The sequence below is a fragment of the Nannospalax galili genome, unplaced genomic scaffold (assembly GCF_000622305.1).
Source record: "Nannospalax galili isolate Female #2095 unplaced genomic scaffold, S.galili_v1.0 scaffold238, whole genome shotgun sequence".
NCBI classification, from domain to species: Eukaryota; Metazoa; Chordata; class Mammalia; order Rodentia; family Spalacidae; genus Nannospalax; species Nannospalax galili.
In genome coordinates this window covers 943,058-963,189 of record NW_008341888.1, presented here as the reverse complement: position 1 = coordinate 963,189, position 20,132 = coordinate 943,058, and the positions used below count along the sequence as shown (strand labels likewise).

At 37.3% G+C, this 20,132-nt stretch overlaps 1 protein-coding gene and 1 non-coding gene across 2 annotated transcripts; both read left to right on the top strand.

Annotated features, from left to right (window-relative positions):
• The first annotated feature begins 244 nt into the window (after positions 1-244).
• LOC103737820 (P2Y purinoceptor 6-like) lies at positions 245-13,825 on the top strand. Its single transcript, XM_008837656.2, has 2 exons — positions 245-329; positions 12,965-13,825. Coding segments are annotated over exons 1-2 (666 nt in total). The 5' UTR covers positions 245-327; the 3' UTR covers positions 13,629-13,825.
• Positions 13,826-18,809: 4,984 nt separating this feature from the next.
• Positions 18,810-18,916, top strand: LOC115071169. Its single transcript, XR_003850277.1, has one exon. It is a non-coding gene; the product is annotated as a U6 spliceosomal RNA (small nuclear RNA).
• Positions 18,917-20,132: the final 1,216 nt, after the last annotated feature.

Here is a 20,132-nt window from a genome sequence, read left to right as displayed (position 1 = left end):
AGTCCACCTTCATTCATAAGGGATTTGAAGTTGCCAAGCTTTAACTTGTTTAAAACTTCAGGTGGTGTTCCAACTGATGAAGACTATGTTCCTCAAATCTTCAAAGGGAAAATAAGTCACCAAATTTTGCTGCAAAAATAGAAGCATCAACTTTTCCACATTACACGAAAATTATTAAGGACAGTGATTCAGACATTTCCTGTGAAATCTCTTCAGCAAATTCATTGAAGACCCATGTAGATGAACAGTTTGCTCATGGCTTCCAGTGGAATGTAACGCAGGGAAGAAGAAATATAAACAATTTTTCCCCTGGGATTCCTCATCATCATGTAAGTATAATGTCTATTTTTCAATATGTTTAATTGGAAGCATTGGGCATGTCTGTAAGCAATTTCTATAAGCATGTATGTAAGATTGGATGGGAAGAAAAAAGTGTAGTCAAATTTCCAGCAGATGAGAACAGCTTTTTTTGTCTTAAATTGTTGCACCCTGTGTACTTGTTAAGCAGTTTTCTTATTACATATTTTTGCTTGTTGGTGAATGTGACTGTTTGTGTTCTTTCTGGCTGGACTCTGAGCTGATGGGGGCAGGGTACCATGTTTTTATCTTGAGTATTTCTGTCTTTGGTGCTGTAATCAGTACAGATTATAGTATGCAATTCACTATTGGAAAATGAAACTGTATAGCCAATCCTACCACTCTGGTAGTAGTTTCCATTTTCAGTTTAAATAGTCTGACGTCATAAAAATTTTTCTTGGCCTTACTATAAAATACTAAATAAGTATTTTCTATTTTGTGTATAAGAGCACATGTAATTCAGGTTGGCAATGTAAACAGAGTTTGTGTACTAACTTTAATTCATCTGATCAGATTTCAGTTTGCTTTAAAATGTATTTACATTTTTCTTTTAAAATTATTAACGAAGTATAATTGTTATACAAAATGGTCACATATTTACTGTATACAATTTATGAGTTTGAACATATACACGCATCCAGGAAGCCAGTACCTTAAACACATTCAGATTGCTTTTGACAGCATGATAATATGAAGTCTTACTTTGTGTGGTTGGGAGCTGCTGGGTTCCACATCCTTCTGAGGTGATGTAACTTGACATTTGCACGAATTCACTCATGCAAGGGTCTTTGAAGTGGTATTCCTGGCCCAGATAAGGCGCTATGGCTGTCTACAACAGTCTTAATAGCAGTTTTTTATTCAGTTTCCTGCTCTGGCCCATTTCACCCTAAACATTATTCATGAAGGACCCCCTTTATGACCAACAAAGGTATAAAATATGATGACCAAGTCTTGTGGACTAGTGACTTGTGGACTTTTTGTGTTAGGGAGAAACTTCTAGGCTTTTGTTTTTGTTTTTTTTTAAGTGAGAACAGGGCACCTGATTTTCTCTTAAAAATGAAGAAGGGGTGAATGGAAATAGACACATAGAGGGTAGTATATCAGGTCTCACCATGGTTGTCTTTTGTGATGTAAATACTTTTGAACAAAATGACAAGTGAAGGATATTTTCTTGGGCATTTATTTGTCTTCTTTACTCTTTCAATATTTTATTTTGTACCCAGTGCTTTCCTTTTTCCTTATTCCACTTATAAACAAACACCTTAAAACCGATGTCTTATAATGTCTGTGGCAAGCACTTAACATACTGTCTTGAAAATAATTGGCATTCTATACATGATTATTGATTTATATTGCATTGAAATAATTTTATCACTTCTTCAGGAAACTTACGATTACCTCCAGAAGTAACAAGAAAAGAGGAAGACAGTTGTGTGAGATCTTCAGATAGAGAACTCATGGAAATTTGTCCCAATGGGAAATGTTGTCCTAAATATTGCTCTGAGTACAGCTGTTCTCAGACTAGTAAGAATTCCTAAAACTCAGTAACATTTATCTTTTTGTTTGTTTTGCTGTTTTGGAAACAGGGTTTCCCTGTAGCCCCAGGTGGCCTGGAACTTGCTATGTAGAGCCAGGCTGGCCTCGAACTCAGAGGTCAGCCTGCTTCTGCCTCCTGAGTGCTGAGTAACATTAATCATATAAACTCTGTATTAAGGCATAAATTTGTATAAGGCTATTGTGAAAATGAAAGGGTTGTCAGGGGACAGAACCTATGAGCACATTACCATACATTGTGTTAGTTGTCTAACTGCCTGCACCATAACTACAGATATTTTAGTCATCATGAAGGAGATTTCAATATATCAATTTCACTTTTGAGAACACAGGATATTCATTATCAGATGAGAGCCATGAGTAGGAGAGCCATTGATTTTCATTCTAACTTAAATACTGACTTAACAAAGATAAAAATACAGCTATTATATAAAATATACTTATCTAACTGTATTGTAATTTTCACTCCTCAACTGAGTGTTTCCCTCATTGCCTGGGTATTTTTGTGAAATCAGATCATGTTTGTTTTGTACACATTCTGTCTTCTGTGTTTAGAGCAGGGTAAGTGAAATGTTAAATAAATGAGTTTAAGTAAGCAGATAGAAAACAAAAAGTGTGCATCTTTCAGAGCTGGCAGTATTTACATTTTCATATATTCCTGTAATGTATTTTAGTCATTTCCAGTCCCCTCATTGCCCTTTTTCATTTTCCTCCCTCTCCTGATGAAATCTTTCTGCTCGATAAGTCCCCATCCTACTTTCCTATCTTCTTTTTGCATGTGAGCCACTGAGTTTAATGCCCAATGCTTCTTGCCCAAGCATGGGTAGGAAGTTATTTAGGGGTGCAAAGGCAAGTTGTCAGTGGCTACACCACTGAAGAAAACGATACCCCTTCTCTAACTCCTATTAATTGGCAATAGTCTCTGTGGGCAGGGTGATGATGAAATATTGATGGAAACATCTTGTGCCAGTCTTGTGCAGCTACTACCTACAGCTGCAGTGAGTTCATGAGTGAAATGATTATTTCATGTCCAGAAGACACCTTTTTGTTTTACATCTCTCCTTTTTTCTTTTTCTGGGGGGGTATTTTTGAGACAGGGCCTCCCTGTAGGCCCAGCTGGCCTGGAACTCACTATGTAGACCAGGCTGGCCTTGAACTCACAGAGATCCACCTGCCTCTGCTCCCCAGTGCTAGGATTAAAGGAGTGCATCACTACTCTTGGCTGCTTTACATCTCTCTATACTTTGACTCATACATTTTTCAACGCCTCTTTTTCCCTGAACTTTGGAGTGGGTACTATAGCTATGACATTTACTATTTGGGGCTGAGCTATTTATCATCACTAATTCTCAGCATTTTGGCCAGTTACGGTTTTGCTTGAAGTATGTTGAGTGGTTGTTCTTTAGATATGGAATAAGGATTGAGAATTTTAGGTGTTTACTAAAAACACATAAAATCTTGGTGATAGAAAACCTTTTGGTAGTTACTGAAAATTTCTTTCCTTGTAGTTTTCCGGCAGTCTCAGTTACTGATGGTCATTGGAATGTTGTAAGTGCACATTATTTCCGTATTATCGAACTTTACAGAGACTCTTAAATACTTTAGTTGGGATTCTAACTAACTTCTCAAACTACATGTCAATGATACATTTAGTAGATATCAGTGAAGAGAGGCGTATTAGGAATAGCTCAGAATGATAGGATAGAAGGAACAGAGATTAAAAGTTAGAGTGGATTTATGGTGCATATCTCCCTGTTCCATAATTATCCATCAATTTTTTGTCTCCTTTGTGAGACTTTGAGACCCTTATAAACCAGATAATTTCTCTTTATCTTCTTTTTGAGATTACAGATTTATTTATTTTTATCACACAACATTTTGTATTTTTTCATTTTTACTGATTTTTTTGCAAATTTCATGCAAGATATTTTGACCACATATAGACCCCCTCCCCTATCTGCATGCCCTTAATACCCACCACCCAACTGCATATTCTTTGTTATATATATTTAGTCTTATATACTAAAATTTGTGTCCCCAAATGCCATTTGGTGTAAGTTGATGCACTGGAGCATGGTTAACTTACTCAGTCACACACTCAAAGAAAACTGACTCTCCCTCTACCAGCAACTATTGGTTGCCAGTAGTTCCTTGGCTAGGGTTGGGGCTTCTTCCCCATTTCTATGCTGAAATTTTGTAAGGCTTGAGCTTGTGTGGGTCTTGTGCATGATGTCACTATAGTTGTGAGTTCATATACTCAACTGCTTTACTTCTCAGTACAGTTTTTCTACTTGCTACATCAAAGTATAAAGTATATTGCATAGATTATTGAGGAGCTTCAAGACATGCCTTTTAAACTTCATTGATTCATTACACTTGCTGATGTCTACCATTATGATAGTGAACCAGGATAATCCTTGTTACCCTCCACAAGAGATTCCCAGTTTAGAGAGATACAAATAAATGAACACTTGTAAAACCATGGATAAGTGCAGTACACAAATATTCATGACCCATTTTAGGAGCACAGAAAAAGCATGCTTAGGGGCTAGAGAGATGGCTCAGTGGTTAAGAACACTGGGTGCTCTTGCAGAGGACCCAGGTTCAATTCCCAGGACCCACATGGTGGCTCACAGCCTTCCTAACTCCAGTTCCAGGAGATCTGATGCCCTCTTCTGACCTCTGTGGGCATTGAGTGACATGGGTGCTCCCACATACATACGGACAATACACTCATTCACATAAAATAAAAATCATAAATAAAATATGTATTTTTTTTAAAGGCATGCTTAACCAAGTGTGAAAGAGGTTGTGGTAGAATATGAATTTTTAATTGTACAGGGAAGCTGCACATATTAAATCTTAACAATATAGTTGCCTATACAAGGTCTACTTAGTGTCAACAGCAGCTAACATGCAAATGTGGATGAGGGAAATTTCACAAGATTCCACGTTTAGATGAAGAGAAAGGCAATTAATGACTGTTGAGAGAGGAAGAATCAGTTTTCTCATGTACGAGCTCCCCAATAGGTTAGCCAATCCCAATTGGTCTGCCATAAACACATGTATATACTAGCACCACTAAATGGACTCAGTAGGTTGTTTATAGTCACACACACACATACACAAAACAATAAAAACAACAACAATCAGAGGTAGAGAAATTGAGTGGGACTAGGGGATGTGGGAGGAGTGCAAAAGAGTAGGAGGGAGGGGTGGGAACTGATGTAAATATAGTACTCATGTATGGAATTTTGAAAAATAAGAAATTAAAAGGGTATCACTCTAGGCACTATTAGATATTAGACAGATCCTTTGTTGTAGTTAATATTTTATTATTAATATGAAAGATTCTAGGGCATAAATAACAAGTAGAAATAACTCAATTAAAAAAATCAATAGCCTTACCTTGCAAGATGACAATTTCCTGAAATTAGCCAACCCTGATTACAGTATGGTTACTAATAACAGTCACCCTGCAGAGCAGGCTGAGTTTTAAAGGATGAGTAGTTGTTACTCAGGTAAAGAACAGGCGGAAAAGCATTTCAAAAAGAAGGGAAAATGTAAATAGAATTAAGTAGAAAGGATAAAATTAACAAAGTGTGTGGGGATCCATTAATTCTTATTTATTGGAATATAAATTTGAACTCTAGAGGTTGGTGATAGATGCGTCCAGAGATGGTGGCAGGGAAGACAGCATAGCACATCATGTGTTAAGAGCCTAGATTATATCTTTTGGATTATGAAAGCCAATGAGAGTTTTAGTTGTGACATCATCTGATCACATTTTGACTGGAAGAAGGACAGCGCTCACATGTGTAGCTCTTATTATACTAGGCCTAACTCCATGGGCTTTCTTTATATGTCAACACAATCTTCACAATATCCCTATGATTTAGGAAATATTCTTACCTCCTTTTCACAGGTGGATAAACTGAGGTATAGAAAAGTTAAGTAAAAATTCTAACTTCCCAGTATTTGATACACGCAGCCAAATATTTATTTAGCCACTTGACTTTAAAGATGAGCCAGTTTGGTTTCCAAGAGATCTTTTGAGGAGTCGAAGTGGTGCAGGCATGAGTTCGTGAGGTTCTGAACTCAGGTCGTTGGAGTAAAGATTTAAAAGACAGAAGAAGAGCTAAGAGGAAGAAATTTATAAGCCCTGATAAGATAAAATTGGCAGGATGGGAAAAAAGGAGTAGAGTTAGAAATAATTTTCATGTTTGTTTGGATTGAGGTATATTTAAGCAATTTAAGGCAAGAGATCTAGCAGGAGAATGAATCTTTGGTTTTTAAATTTAAATGAGGGATTTTGGCTGAAAGCAGAGAGTTGTGTACAATTGTGTAGATAAAAAAAAGAGGTGGGCTAATGATGGAATGCTAGAGAATATGATGGACTGATGGAGAACGTCAACATTTTTATATCGAGTTAGGATCCAGAGTCAAAGAAGGCGGTATAGAATGTGGCATCTTGGAAACTAAGGGGTATAATATCTCATGGAAAACTTAATCATAAGGATCAAAGGCCCCAAAGAAACTCTCCCAGAAAGATTGAGAGGATACATTACATTTCACATGTGGTTGATAGCCTCAGTGAAAGGAATGTTATTGGCATATTAAGGGTATAAGTCAGACTCTATAGGTTTAAGAGAGAAAGGAAAAAAGAAAGTGACTGTGGTGTGTTAGGCAAGTCATTTAAGTTGAAGGTTTCGGGGGGGGGAGGAGCTGTGGAGACTAAAAAAGTTTCTTCTTTGAACTTATTGGTTGCAAGGGAACTGAACATTCTCATGACAGAGAGTAAGGGAATGTCTGATATGTGTAATGGAGCAAGGTCCTGAAGGAGGTTAGAGTAGATGGTACTACGTGTGAAGTAAAGGGAGAATTGATTTTAAGGGAAGAAAAGAAAAGCATCATAACTGATACCAGAGGAAAGAAGGACAATAGAGTAAGGAAGAATACAGTTGGAGGCAATTTAGTAGGTAGAAGTGAATGAAGAAACACATTCAAGGAAGGAAGAGAGATGAAAAGTCCAGATTAATTTTAAAAAATTTTATTGGGTTGGAGAGAAGTCTCAGCAGTTAAGAGCACTGGCTTCTCTTGCAGAGAACCCAAGTTTGATTCCCAGCCACATGGCAGCTAATAACCATCCATAACTCTGATTCCAGGGGCCTCTGACATCCTCTTCTGACCTCTGTGGGCATTGCACAATACACATACACTTATATCAATGTAGGCACAACACTGATATACACAAAATAAAAGCAATAAATAAAATATTTTTTAAAATGTATTGATAAAAGAATTTTATACAATGTATTTTGATCATATCTAGACCTCTTTTGTCATCTCCACCCTCACATTTCCACCCCCAGCCCTCACACCCTTAAAACCTCTATATACAATGCTTGGCTTTTCATTTTCAGTGCATATTGTTGATATCTCTTACATAGGGAAAATGACTTTGATGTAGGAAACAGGAGACAGTAGAGAGCATTGCAGAAAAATAAGGAGAACATGGCCCTGTCTTAGTTTGTTCTTCATTGCTGTGACAAAACACTCTGACCAATACCAACTTGGGGAAGAAAGGGTTTATTCAGCTTATATCTCCCCGGCCCCTGCTCAGCCTGTTTTCTTATGCAGCACAGGCCCACCTGCCCAGGGGTGGCACCACCCACAGTGGGCTGGGCCTTCCCACATCACTCATCAAGAAGATGCCCCTCAGACATGGCCACAGGCCAGTCCAATAGGGGCAATGCCCCAGTTGAGGCTCCCTCAACCCAGGTGTGTCAAGTTGACACTAAAGCTATCCAGCACAGGCCCCAAGCTGCAAAGGTTTCAAGCAGGGAGATATTAACATAAATGCAAGAAATGGAGGCCGAGGGAAACGTGACTGTTTGATCCATCTCCACATACATAGCGTTTGTAACTGGTTTTGAGGGATGAGTAGTGTTGCCAGATGTAGGGGAGTGACTCATGCAGAAGGAACAGTGTGAACAAATATTTGGAGGGTGAAAATTGCTATGGAATGTGCTAGAGAACAGTGAAAGTTTAGCTGCAGGGTCAGAACAGGAGAAAATTTGGCAAGTTCAGGCTGATAACATTGAAAATAGACTTAACAATTTATTCAAATATAAACATTTAATATAAAAATCACTTTATCGTGATGAACTGACAAACAAAAACATCACACAGCTAAATTAAGGTAGCCACCCAAACACTTGCCCAGTCCCAAACTCTGCACATTTCAGTGAACTTTTGTAAAGTTAGAGTGGCCGTTCTGAAGCCATGGACCTTCGCTTCATGTTTTACGCTTTCACTATCAATTACATTTTTGTGCACTTTTCCACCACACACACACACACACACACACACACACACACACACACACACACACACAGACAGTTAAAACTAGAAAAACAACTAGATTCATATTCTCTTTTACAACTTACATGTTTTCCTCCCTGCATTCCGTATTTCATCATTACCTAATGTTACTTTTTCTTGTTCTCCTTTCTTAATGTTATACTATACCTACACATGCATTTGTTTATATAGTATATGTGTACATTATAGACTGGAATCTGCATCTGAGGGAGAGTGTGGAGTCTTTTTCTTTCTGAGATTGGATGGCCTCGTATAATATTAACATTCTAGGTCCATCCATTTTCCTGAGAATTTTGTTATTTTATTTTTCTTTAGAGCTGAATAAGATTTCATTTTGTATATGTACCAGATTTTCATTATTCATTCATCTGCTGATGGACAACTAGTTTGGTTCCATTTCCTTGCTATAGTGACTAGAGCAGCAACAAACATGGGGTGCAAATATGTCTATGGTAAGATACTGAGTTCTTTGGATATATACCCAGTAGTGAAATAGCTTGGTTTTATGGAAATCATGTTTTTAACTTCCTGAGAAACATCCAGACTGGTTTCCATAATGGCTATATTAATTTGCACTCCCATGAGCAATGAACAAGAGTTCCTCCTTCTCCATATCCTTCCTTTCTAACATTTGTTGTCAAATTTCTTGATGATGGTCATTCTGACTGACATGAGATGGTATCTCGAAGAAGTTTTATTTTGCATTTCTCTGTTTACCAGGGCTGTCGAAGACTTTAAAGAAGAGTTATTGGCTATTTGTTTTCTTTTCTTGAAAACTGTACATTCAATTCATTATCCCCTTTGTTGATTGGCAGTTTTATTTCCTTGGTATTTAATTCCTACAGTTCTTTGAAAATTCTGGCTATCGACCCCTCATGTAACATATAGCTGGTTAAGATTTTCTCCCATCTGTGGGCTCTCCATGTGCTCTGTTGATAGTTTCCTTGGATGTGTAGGAACTTTTAAATTTCATGTAGTTCTACCTGTTGATAATTGTGGTAGTTCCTTTGCTATTGAAGTTTTATTCAGAAAGTTCTTGCCTACACCACTGTCCTTAAGGGTATTTCCTATGTTTTCATCTAGAAGTTTCAGCTTTTCATTTATTAAATTGAGGTGTCTGATCTATTTTGAATTGATTTTTGAACAAGGTGAAAGATATGACTCTAATTTCATTCTTCTAGGTATATATCCAGTTTTGCTAGCATTATTTATTGAATAGGCTATCTCTATTTTCCAATGTATGCTTTGTTAAAAATTAAGTGAGCATAGCTTTAATTTATTTCCAAGTCCTGGGAATTATTATTTATTTTGTTCCATTGATCTACCTATCTGTTTTTATGCCAGTTCCAGGCTGTCTTTAACACTATATCTCTGTAGTATATAATCTGAGGTTGGATGTTGTGATACTTCCAACTGTGCTCTTACTACTTAGGATTGCTTTGGCTATTTGTGTGTGCATGTGTGTGTGTGTGTGTGTGCACATGTGTGTACGTGTGTTTCCATATGAATTTATGGATTGCTTTTTCTAGATCTGTGAAATATGACATCAAATTATTTTGATAGGTACTGCTGTCATGACATCTTTTTGATCTCTAAATTTTGTTAATTTATGCCTTCTCCCTCTTCCTCTTAGTCATATTGGCTAACGGCTTTTGTTAATTTTATCGACTTTTTCAATGAACCAACTGTTTGTTAGGTTGATTTTGTGTGTTGCTCTTTTAGTCTCTGTTTCATTATTTTCTTCCCTAGTTTTTATTATTTCTTGCTGTCTGGTGAGTTTGGGATCAGCTGCTTTTTGTTTAAGAGTTCATGTTTTTTTGGTAAATTTTTTATTGAATTTTTGTGTATTTCATACAGAACATCTTAATCATCTTTATATCCCCATCTCCACTGGCACTTTCCTATAGCTCTCCCTCCCCACTGGAATTCATGCATTTTGTCATTTGTGTTAAGGTCTATCGAGTTAAGTTAGTGTCCCCAGATGACCCTTGGTGCAAGTTCATGCACCGAGGCCTAGTCAGCCTATTATTGGCAGCTGATTACTGCCGGGTGAGGAAGAGTCAATCTTCTGAAAGGGAGGGAATCTCTAAGAGTTAGTATATTTTAAGGCTAGTAAAAATTACCTCAAATGATGGATTTTAAAGATGGATTTTAAACATGGAAAGAGAAGAAATACACCAAATTTTACTTTTAAAAAAAAACTTTGAGCATTTACATCCTAACCTGTAATTCCACATTAATAAAAATGATCCAAATGTAAGTTTCTGCTAAATCTTGCAAAAACATGTTAGGACACAAAACTTGTTAGGACCAAAATATTAGTAACTGGAGAACCCTGGGTTTGGAATTCCCTCACTTCTTAGTTTAGTTGCATGTGAGACTAGTCAGGATACTTTTTGTTTTAATGAACCAAGGAATTTTATTGTGGTTGCTTTTGGAAGTATGTGTAAGAGGTTACTTATAGGAACAGAAATAACTCAAAGACAGCTGCACCACCAAAGCCCACACAAGCATGGGAAAGCAGGAAACCTGGAATGCACTACACAACTTCAGTCAGCTCAGCAGGTTGGAGAGTGTCCTTGCCAGGTAGCCAGTTGATCTGGGTATATTCCATGCAGCTTGATTGAACTGCTTTTTTCAGGCAGCCCAGCTTTTCTGAGAGTGTTTCTTAGCAGTCCTTAGGGCTTATATATGCTTGGGGAGGGAGGTGCCTAGTGAACCTGGTCAATTTTAGGGACTTCCTGAAGCTATTGAGTTGTTTGCTTCCTGAGCTTAACCAACTTACCAGAAGGATGGAATGTTTCTAATTCTCACAAAACATTCTGTTTACTCAGTTTCCCTCTAAGATGGAAGACTATCTGGGAGGAAATTGCTATACACATGGAATTTGTTTCAGTGGCTGAAACATTAATACAAACACTAAATCAGTTATTTATTTTTTACCTGTATTGCCTGTCCCCTGCCACTTAAATGGAATGGCTCAGTGGAGGTTAGTCAAGATACTTAACCTATGCAATCTTTCTTTTTTCTTTTTTTAAAAAAAATATTATTTTTATTTTATGTGTATGTGTGTATTGCCTGCATGTAGGTAAGTGCACCTGTGTTGTGCAATGCCCGCAGAGGTCAGAGGACGCTCTTGGATCCCCTGGGACTGGAGTTACAGACAGTTGTTAGCTGCTGGGATTCAAACCCGGGTCTTCTGCAAGAACAAACAGTGTTTAACCACTGTGCCATCTTTCCAGCCCCAATGTAATGTTTAATTTTTTCATCTCTAGAATGAGGATAGAAATATATTATTGAATTTGGTTTGCTGCAGCTTTTGTTTAGTAATTTTACATCTATGTCCATCAGGCATGATGTCTTGTAATATGTTTGTTGATATGATATTTTCAGGACTCTAGCTAAAAGTTGCAATGTGGCTGTTGGGTTCTGCTTAACATGTTAAAACTAAACAGAATACTACATGAACAAGTAAACAAATCTAAATTGACCTTCCCATATTAAAAACTTGAATTATCTGATCTAAAAGCCTAACTTCTGGCTCTTGGGAAATAAAAAAATGCAATACTATGACTTAATGATTGTGATAGCCTAGAGTTGATTATTAGCCTTCAGATGGGGACTCTTAAATAGACCTTCTGGATCTCGGGACATTTGATTTTGTGACTCCTGTGAGTATTTCTCACTTGGTCATACATCTTGGGAACAAGAATTTTTTTCCACCAGCTTGCATGTCAGGAACAAATTCACATGACTGGGATTTTGAGACACTTGGGGCATAAGATTCTTATATAGCTTTTTCTGAAGTGAAAACACATACTACCTCTCTTTACATTTTGTATCAACTTAAATTTAGTTTAGCCTCTTTTAACTTAACAAATCACTGAATAAAGTTAACATTCACTATCTCTTCAATATTTTAGCAGAGAGAAAACACTATTTGAATTATGCTGTCAATGTGTAATGATTTCCTCATGAGGTAGTTCAGTATGTCACCACTGTTTAATGCTTGCTTCACAGAAAACTCTACATTAGGTTAGTGTGATATTAGATATGACAGGACATAAAGGAGATTTCAGATGGACAGAGAGGATAGTCCACGCATGTTACTTTTAAATGTGAAGAATACCAATATGAATAATTATTTGGGGGATGTAGAAGAAACAGTTGCTAGTTTTAACTAGTGTTCCTGTTTAAAGGAAGGAGGAACATTTAAGTATCAAGTTTTCTTTCATTCTGTTTTTTCTTTAATTATAAGATTTTATTTCATTTCTAGTGCATTAACCAAGAAGAATTTTCTTTTTCCCTTACTAGACATCTGTTCTGAGTTTTTTCCTCTGATTCTGATACATACATCTAATCTGAGCAGGGAAATTTCTTCTAACTCCTTAAGTTTAATAATCAAAAGTGTAAGATCAAATATTAATAGAGACATCAATTTGTATGTAGACAGCATTGAAATAGAAGAACGATCTTTGTCTTTGCCATCAATTGTCACCAAAAATGAGATGTAATTTCATATGGCTCTATGATGTGCTGTGGAATTGGGTCTATTCATGGGAAATATATTATTGTTTTTAATTTCTTGGACAAAACCATAGTTTCAAGTGCTTTAAGTTGTTGTTTTGCATACATTCTTACACCACTTTTCTTCTCTCCTTCACTCCAGGAATCCTACCCAGCTTCATGTTTTTATAAATCGAGACCATATGACAGATCTCCGAAGGTACCTGGCATTCAAATACTTCCAGTATCTAGTCCTACCTTCTCCAAACCTCATCATCACTCTGCTGGGATTGTTTGCCAGTCTCTATGTTGCATTGATACTGACATTGCCTACTGTATCCAAAAAATCCACTGTGGTGTTTATTAGTAACATAGCTCAGGCAGACATCTTAGTTGGCTGCAGCATTGTTTCTGTCATGATGCTAGATGTGATAAAGAGTGAAATGTTATCAGCTTCTTTTCAATCAACCTTGAGGCAGAATTTCCAACTTGCCAATATTCATGCCAGTTCCCTTTTACTCAGCTGTGTTAGCCTTGAGGCCTTTCTCATTACATTTCTTCCAGTAGAGACACGCCACATAAGGAATGTTAGATGTGCCAAGGTAGTTTCTACAATCATCTGGACTGCTGTGATCACTGAGTGTGTCCTTTATCAGCTTGAGTGCTTCAAAGACCTTAACGTCTCTTATCTTGGCCTTCATAGGCAAATTTTGCTGTTGTTAAATTTCTGTTATGAAGTCGCAAAACTGTTAAGATTACTTATTTACCCAATTGGACTTCTTTTAAGGATTTTCAATGCATATCTTTTCTATAAAATGTATTTCTGAGACTGTTATAGTTATTTGTATGTGTCAGGAATGCTAGGTATGGTGCCCTGATTTTTTGTTCTAAACACTAATCTTGATGGTACTCTGAAAACATTTTGTAGATGTGATTAACTTTTAAAGTTAACTTTAAGTAAAAGAGACTATAAGAAATGCTATAGGTAGACGTCATTTAGTCAGCTGAAGATCTTATGAGTGAAAAACAGGCTTTCCAGAGAAGAAGAAATTTTGCCTGAAGACTGTAACATAGAAATCCTTCTTGAATTTCTGAGCTGTTGGCCTGCAGTACACATTTCAAGATTATAGCATTAGTGTTACCTGAGATTCTAGCCTGATGGCCTGCTCTACAGATTTGGAACTTTCTAGCTCTGAAAAAAATCATATAAGACAATTATGCAAAATGAAAAATAAAAAGTGTCATATCCTATTGGTTCTGTTTATTTTTATTTTTGGAGAATCTTGATCAATGCTGATTTTGCTACAGAGAATTATTCCAGGGACAGAATCATATGAATTTTTTTGAACTGGTTTTTGGATTTTTGAAATTGGCTCTCTAATCAGAATAGATAAGAGCATTACTGTTTTTAATTTCAATAGTGAAGAGGACTCTGATAATCCAACGAGATGAAGATGTATAAAATATCATTATTGGATGCTCTTATCCAAACACTTATAGTGCAAGTTTCTTAGTGAACACACATGCACGCATGCACATTCCCCCCACCACACACACACATCAAAAGAAACTTTGCTGGAACTTGCTATGTAGCTGAGGCTGGCCTTGGACTCTTGGTCTTCTTGTCTTCACCTCCCAAGTGCTGGGATTATAAGAATATGTCATCACACCTGGCTATATCAACCCATGTATCTTTGTATCTTAGAGCATACTTGTAAAACAGAGTTTAGGGATATTGACTAATTGCTCTTAATTTTGTTAAAGTGGAAAAAAAGGGATGATGAACTCAAAGCTTTAAATGTCCAGATGAAGTGCTACATTAATGACTTAAAAATATTTAAGTCTGCCTTGAAGGAAAGAAACTTATCTGTGGTGGCAGAGTTGATGCAATAAAAAACAAAATCAAACCCAGAATACCATCCTTTGAATAAGTTACATCTTGAGTAGAATTCCTATCCTTTCACGATGTTAAAGTGGAGACATTAACTGGGAAGGAAAGATATATTAAAAACTGAGGCAGAGATATATGATTACATGCTAATAAAGCTCAGAAAATTAAACCCCTAAGTTTAGCCAAGTTCCCTTTGTCAGTAGAAGCAGCCTCATCTGAAGCAGAACTTCTCCTGAGAAACTGTAATGGAATACCCTTTGAAGGCTGCCTTGTGACACTGAGGTTTGTTCCTGGGGCCTTCCTGACTATCCCTGTATATTTCTGGGTATGTAACTAGACACAAGTCTCTGCAAGCCCTAAAGGGTGAGGTGTGTTACATAAAGATGTGTATTAAGGTCCAAAAGAAATGTATGATCTTTCCAATTTATATGGATGGAAATTGAGTAAACTGTTTAGTAATAGACATTAAGTGTGTGGGATAATGGTAAGGAGGATACAGAGCCAGATTAGGTCAAATAAGCTTACAGAGATTGGAATGTTAATAGTGGATTTTTCATGAGACCTGCTCAGATACTCAGGAAAAATGATCAGGCACCTCTTTTTACCATGAATGTGAGAAATAGGTTTGTGAGGAAATTGTCAACATTCTCGAAGAACTCTGTGTTCTCTTTTTTGATCAAGAATTATAGTGGAAACTATTGCCCCTGATAAAAGGATTCTTAAGTGCAATAGAGTAGAGTCTTGGATGACAGCAACCAATTGGTGACACACAACATCAAAAATAAGATGGCTGCATGGGAGATACACGTACAGTGTCTGAACATTGATTGGTGCGTGTGTATTCCTGGGAGCTGCTTGGCAGGAGCCACAGTGCCAGACAGAGTCCTCCCTTTGAGTGGTTGGTGGGAGTGGTCCAGAAGACTCCCAGGATAACACAGACTATTGTCAAACCTCTTGGTGTCTCCCAGGACTAGTACATGAGACCCTGCTGCTGAAGACAGGACATACTTCGGATATAGTATTTGAAGCAACGGAGCAGGAACTGACCTGGAAGCCTTCTAACTGAAGTTTGGCTATCATAACACTAGATGATGTTATGCAACTTGCCAAGGGAGAAAAACAATCAATGGTCCAACCCAGCTTGAAGGCCCAATAACCATAAGGACTGACATGGCAAACTACCTCTATTGGTGCAGTAGTGGAACTGTTATCTGGGGCGGGGGGTGGGTAGAGGCAATCAACAGCTATCTAATTGGACTTGAAGCCTCCACAGTGGGAGAGAATTTATGGGTGGCACTGTAAACTCAGCCAAGTACACATGGCAGAAGAGGATGTAGATCCTAGAGAAAACCCTATCTCATATTTCTAGACAAATGAAATTTCTTATATATGCTAAATATTGATCCTTATATTTACAGTCAAGCATACCATATAACACTCTTCAAAGAAATGTCTTTTTGAAAGAGATGGAGGCTATTGCAGAATTGCACAGCTGGTCAGTCAGTCATAGAGAATATATGTCTGAGAGGTGCCCAGTACTAGGTGACATATCTACAGTTGAACCTCTACAACTACGGCTCATGGAACATAGAACAAGGGGTAGAGAGAAAACTAATACATCTCTCCACTCTCACCAGTAAAACTTCCTTGTACAGCAGAGTGTGATGCACACGGAAGGCCATATCTGCCCAAATTTTAAAGAATAAGAGACTTTAAAGAGTGCGTACCCCTGGATAGGACTCCTATATTGAACCTCAACCACCCACAGCTCAGGGACCATTGCAGATGAGGGGGATGGAAAGACTATAAGAGCCAGGGCTGGTTCACAAACACAGGGAAGCAGAGGTCTTCAGGCCACTGGAAGCTTGTACATGTGAACTTGTGGCAATGGTGGCACTGAGTACAGGACTCATGCCAACTCAATTGAACAAGAGTCCAGAGGGGAGGAGAGAGATGAGTGGTGGGCCAGCCCTATACTGAGAGCTGTTGTGCTGGTTGCTGCTGGGTCATGGAGATTATGCCTTGCACACCATCTCTGGATGGACTGACTGAACTCCAGTGGACGAACTTCCACCGAAGGGCATCTGGGTGTAAATGCTTGACAGGATAGGACTTACCATGTGTTGCAGAGTGCATGGGGTCCAGTGGGGGGTGGAGAAGAACTAGATAGGGGAGGGGGGTCTAGATTTGATCGAGAACTGTTGTATGAGAATACAGAAGCTCAATAAAAAATGAAAAAAAGATGACTGAGCAGCATCATTTGACACTATTTCCTGATGGCAGGCTGAATGTGACCAGCAATCTCAAGCACCTGCCACCATGATGAGCTGTATCTGCTTGAACTGTAGGCCCAAATAAACCCTCCATCAAGTTGATTCTTGTCTGGTGTTTTGTCACAGCTGCGCAGAAAGCAGCTAATACAAGTGTCTTAAAATGTTTGTTCTAGAAATCTTTTGCCTTCTTGGTTTGGTTTGTACACACACATACACACACACACGCACACACACACACACACACACACACACACTTGAAACGATGTGTATTAGATTTTTTTCCCCTCTAATTTATTTCTTGGAAAATTTTTTTATTTTTGGAATATAAATAAGCTACTGATTTTTGGATGTTGATTTTGCATAGTGCTATTTTATTGAAAGTGTTTATTATGTCTAAATACCTTTTTTAAGTGTTTAGGGTCCTTTTAAGTGTAGGATCATGTCATTTGCAGTAGGAATATTGTGACTTCTTGATTTCATACTGTTTCCATTTTCTTTCTTTCTATTGTCTTTTTTTCCCTCTAGGTAAGACTTTGAGCACTATATTAAATAAAAGTGGAGAGAATGGTCAACTTTGTCTCATTCCTGTATTTAAAGAAAATTATTTTGGGTCTGTAGAGATGGCTCAGAGGTTAAGAACACTGGCTGCTCTTGCACAGGACTGGAGTTTGATTTCCAGTACCCACATGGTGGCTAGCAAACATCTGTAACTCCAGTTCTAGGGGATCCGATGCCCTTTTCTGGTCTCTGTGGGCACTGCATGACATGAGTGCACTTAACACGTATATGAGCAATACAATCATACACGTAAAATAAAAATAATAAACTATTAAAAAGAAATTTGTTTTATGTTTTCCCATGTTTAGCATAGTGTTAACTATAAATTTGTTGTATATAGTATTTTACTGTGTTGGGATATGTTTCTTTTATTTTTTATTGTGTATAAGATTTTATCATGAAAGATCGTTGAACTTTGTCAAATGACTTTTCCGCATCTACTGATGTGATCCTGTGATTTCTGACCTTAATCTTACTTTTGTGCTATAGTACATTTATTGACTTGCATCCCTGAAATGTAACCAACCATTTCATAGCATATGATCTTCTTAATATGTTGGTAACATCTATTTGCAATTAATATTTTAAGAAATTTTGGATCTATGTTCATCAGAGAAATTGTTCAATAGTTTTCTTTTTTATCATGTCCTTATTTTTGTCTTTCGTTTTCATATCAGGGTAATACTGGTTTGATAGAATAAGTTTGTTAATGTCTGTTCCATTTGTATTTTGTGGAACTTCTTGAGGAGTATTGGTATTTTGGTCTTTCTTAAAATTTGGTAGAATTCAGCAATGAATCCTTCCAGTCCTATTTGTGGGGAGAATTTCATTACTGTTTTAGTCTTATTGCTTGGCATGGAGCATTTAATTTTTTATATCCGCTTAATTAAATTTTGGTATATCATTATGTATCTAGGAATTTATCCACTTCTAGTTTTTTGAGTTTTTAAAATATTTTATTTATTATTTTTATTTTATGTGTATGAGGAGTGTATTGCCTGCATGTATTAAGTGCAACCATGTAGTGCAATGCCTGAGGAGGCAACAAATCTCCTGGAACTGCAGTTACAGATGGTTGTTAGCCACCATGTGGGTGCTGAGAATCAAAATCGGGTCCTTTGCAAGAACAGTGTTCTTAACCATCAAGTCACCTTTCCAGCCTCAATTTTTGAGTTTTTAAAAATGCTATTTTCACGGATCACTGAGTTCGAGGCCAGCTTGGTTTATACAGTGAGTTCAGACCAGATGGGGCTACAGAAAAATCCTGTCTCGAAAAAAGACATATAGTGCTCGCTTCGGTGCCACATATACTAAAATTGGAACCATACAGAGAAGATTAGCATTGCCCCTGCGCAAGGATGACACACAAATTCATGAAGCGTTCCATATTTTTCCATGATATAAATAGGCTGAAGGAATTCATGTCCACAAAACCAGCCCTTCAAAGAGTTCAAAAGCAATACAAAGAGCTGAAGAAAGGAATGACTATAACCAAGGGGTTGTGGAAAGAAATTCAATGAAAGTATAACTGTGGAAAAGTACAGCTATATCAAGATTGTAAGCAGAAATAAAAATGGCAGGATTCAATACACATCTTTCATTAATAACTTTAAATATCAAAGGACTGAACTCCCCAGTCAAAAGACATAGACTAGGTGAATGGATTAAGAAGCAAAACCCAACTTTTTGTTGTCTGCAAGAAACTCATCTCACTTTTGAGGACAGGCGCTACCTTAAGGTGAAAGGATGGAAAATAATATACCAAGAAAATGGTACTATGAAAAAAGCAGGTGTTGCAATTCTAATATCTGACAAAATAGACTTTAAACTAAAACTAATCAGAAGAGATAAAGAAGGCCACTTCATTCTGATCAAAGGAACAATAAACCAAGAAAATATTAAAATCATGAACATATATTCACCAAACTCTGGTGCACCCAACTTCATAAAAACAATACTACAGGACTTTAAGACCCAGAGTAATTCAAACTCATAATAGTAAGGGACTTCAATACCCCACAGCCTCCATTAGACAGGTCAACAGGGCAGAGAGTTAACAGAGAGACATCTGAATTAAACAATACCATATATCAAATGGACTTAACAGACATCTACTGAGCATTCCACCAAAGCACCAAAGGACATACTTTCTACTCAGCACCCCATGGAACCTTCTCCAAAATCGACCATATCCTGGGGCACAAAACAAACCTCAACAAATGCAAAAAGATTGAAATATCTCCATGCATTCTATCAGACCACAATGCAATAAAGCTTACAATCAACACTGGAAGAAGAAGCCTTAGTCACCACATGAACACATAAAGATTAAACAACACACTCTTGAATGATGAATAGGTCAAAAGAGAAATTAAGAAAGAAATAAAAGCATTCCTGGAACTAAATGAACAATACAACACAACAGAACCTCTGGGACATGCTGAAAGCTGTCCTTAGAGGGAGTTTATAGCTTTAAGTACCTACATCAAAAAATCGGAAAGATCACAAATAAATGACATAACATTGCAACTCAAAACACTTGAAAAGCAACAACAAATGAAACTCAAACCCAGCAGACAAGAAGAAATAACAAAAATCAGGGCAGAAAT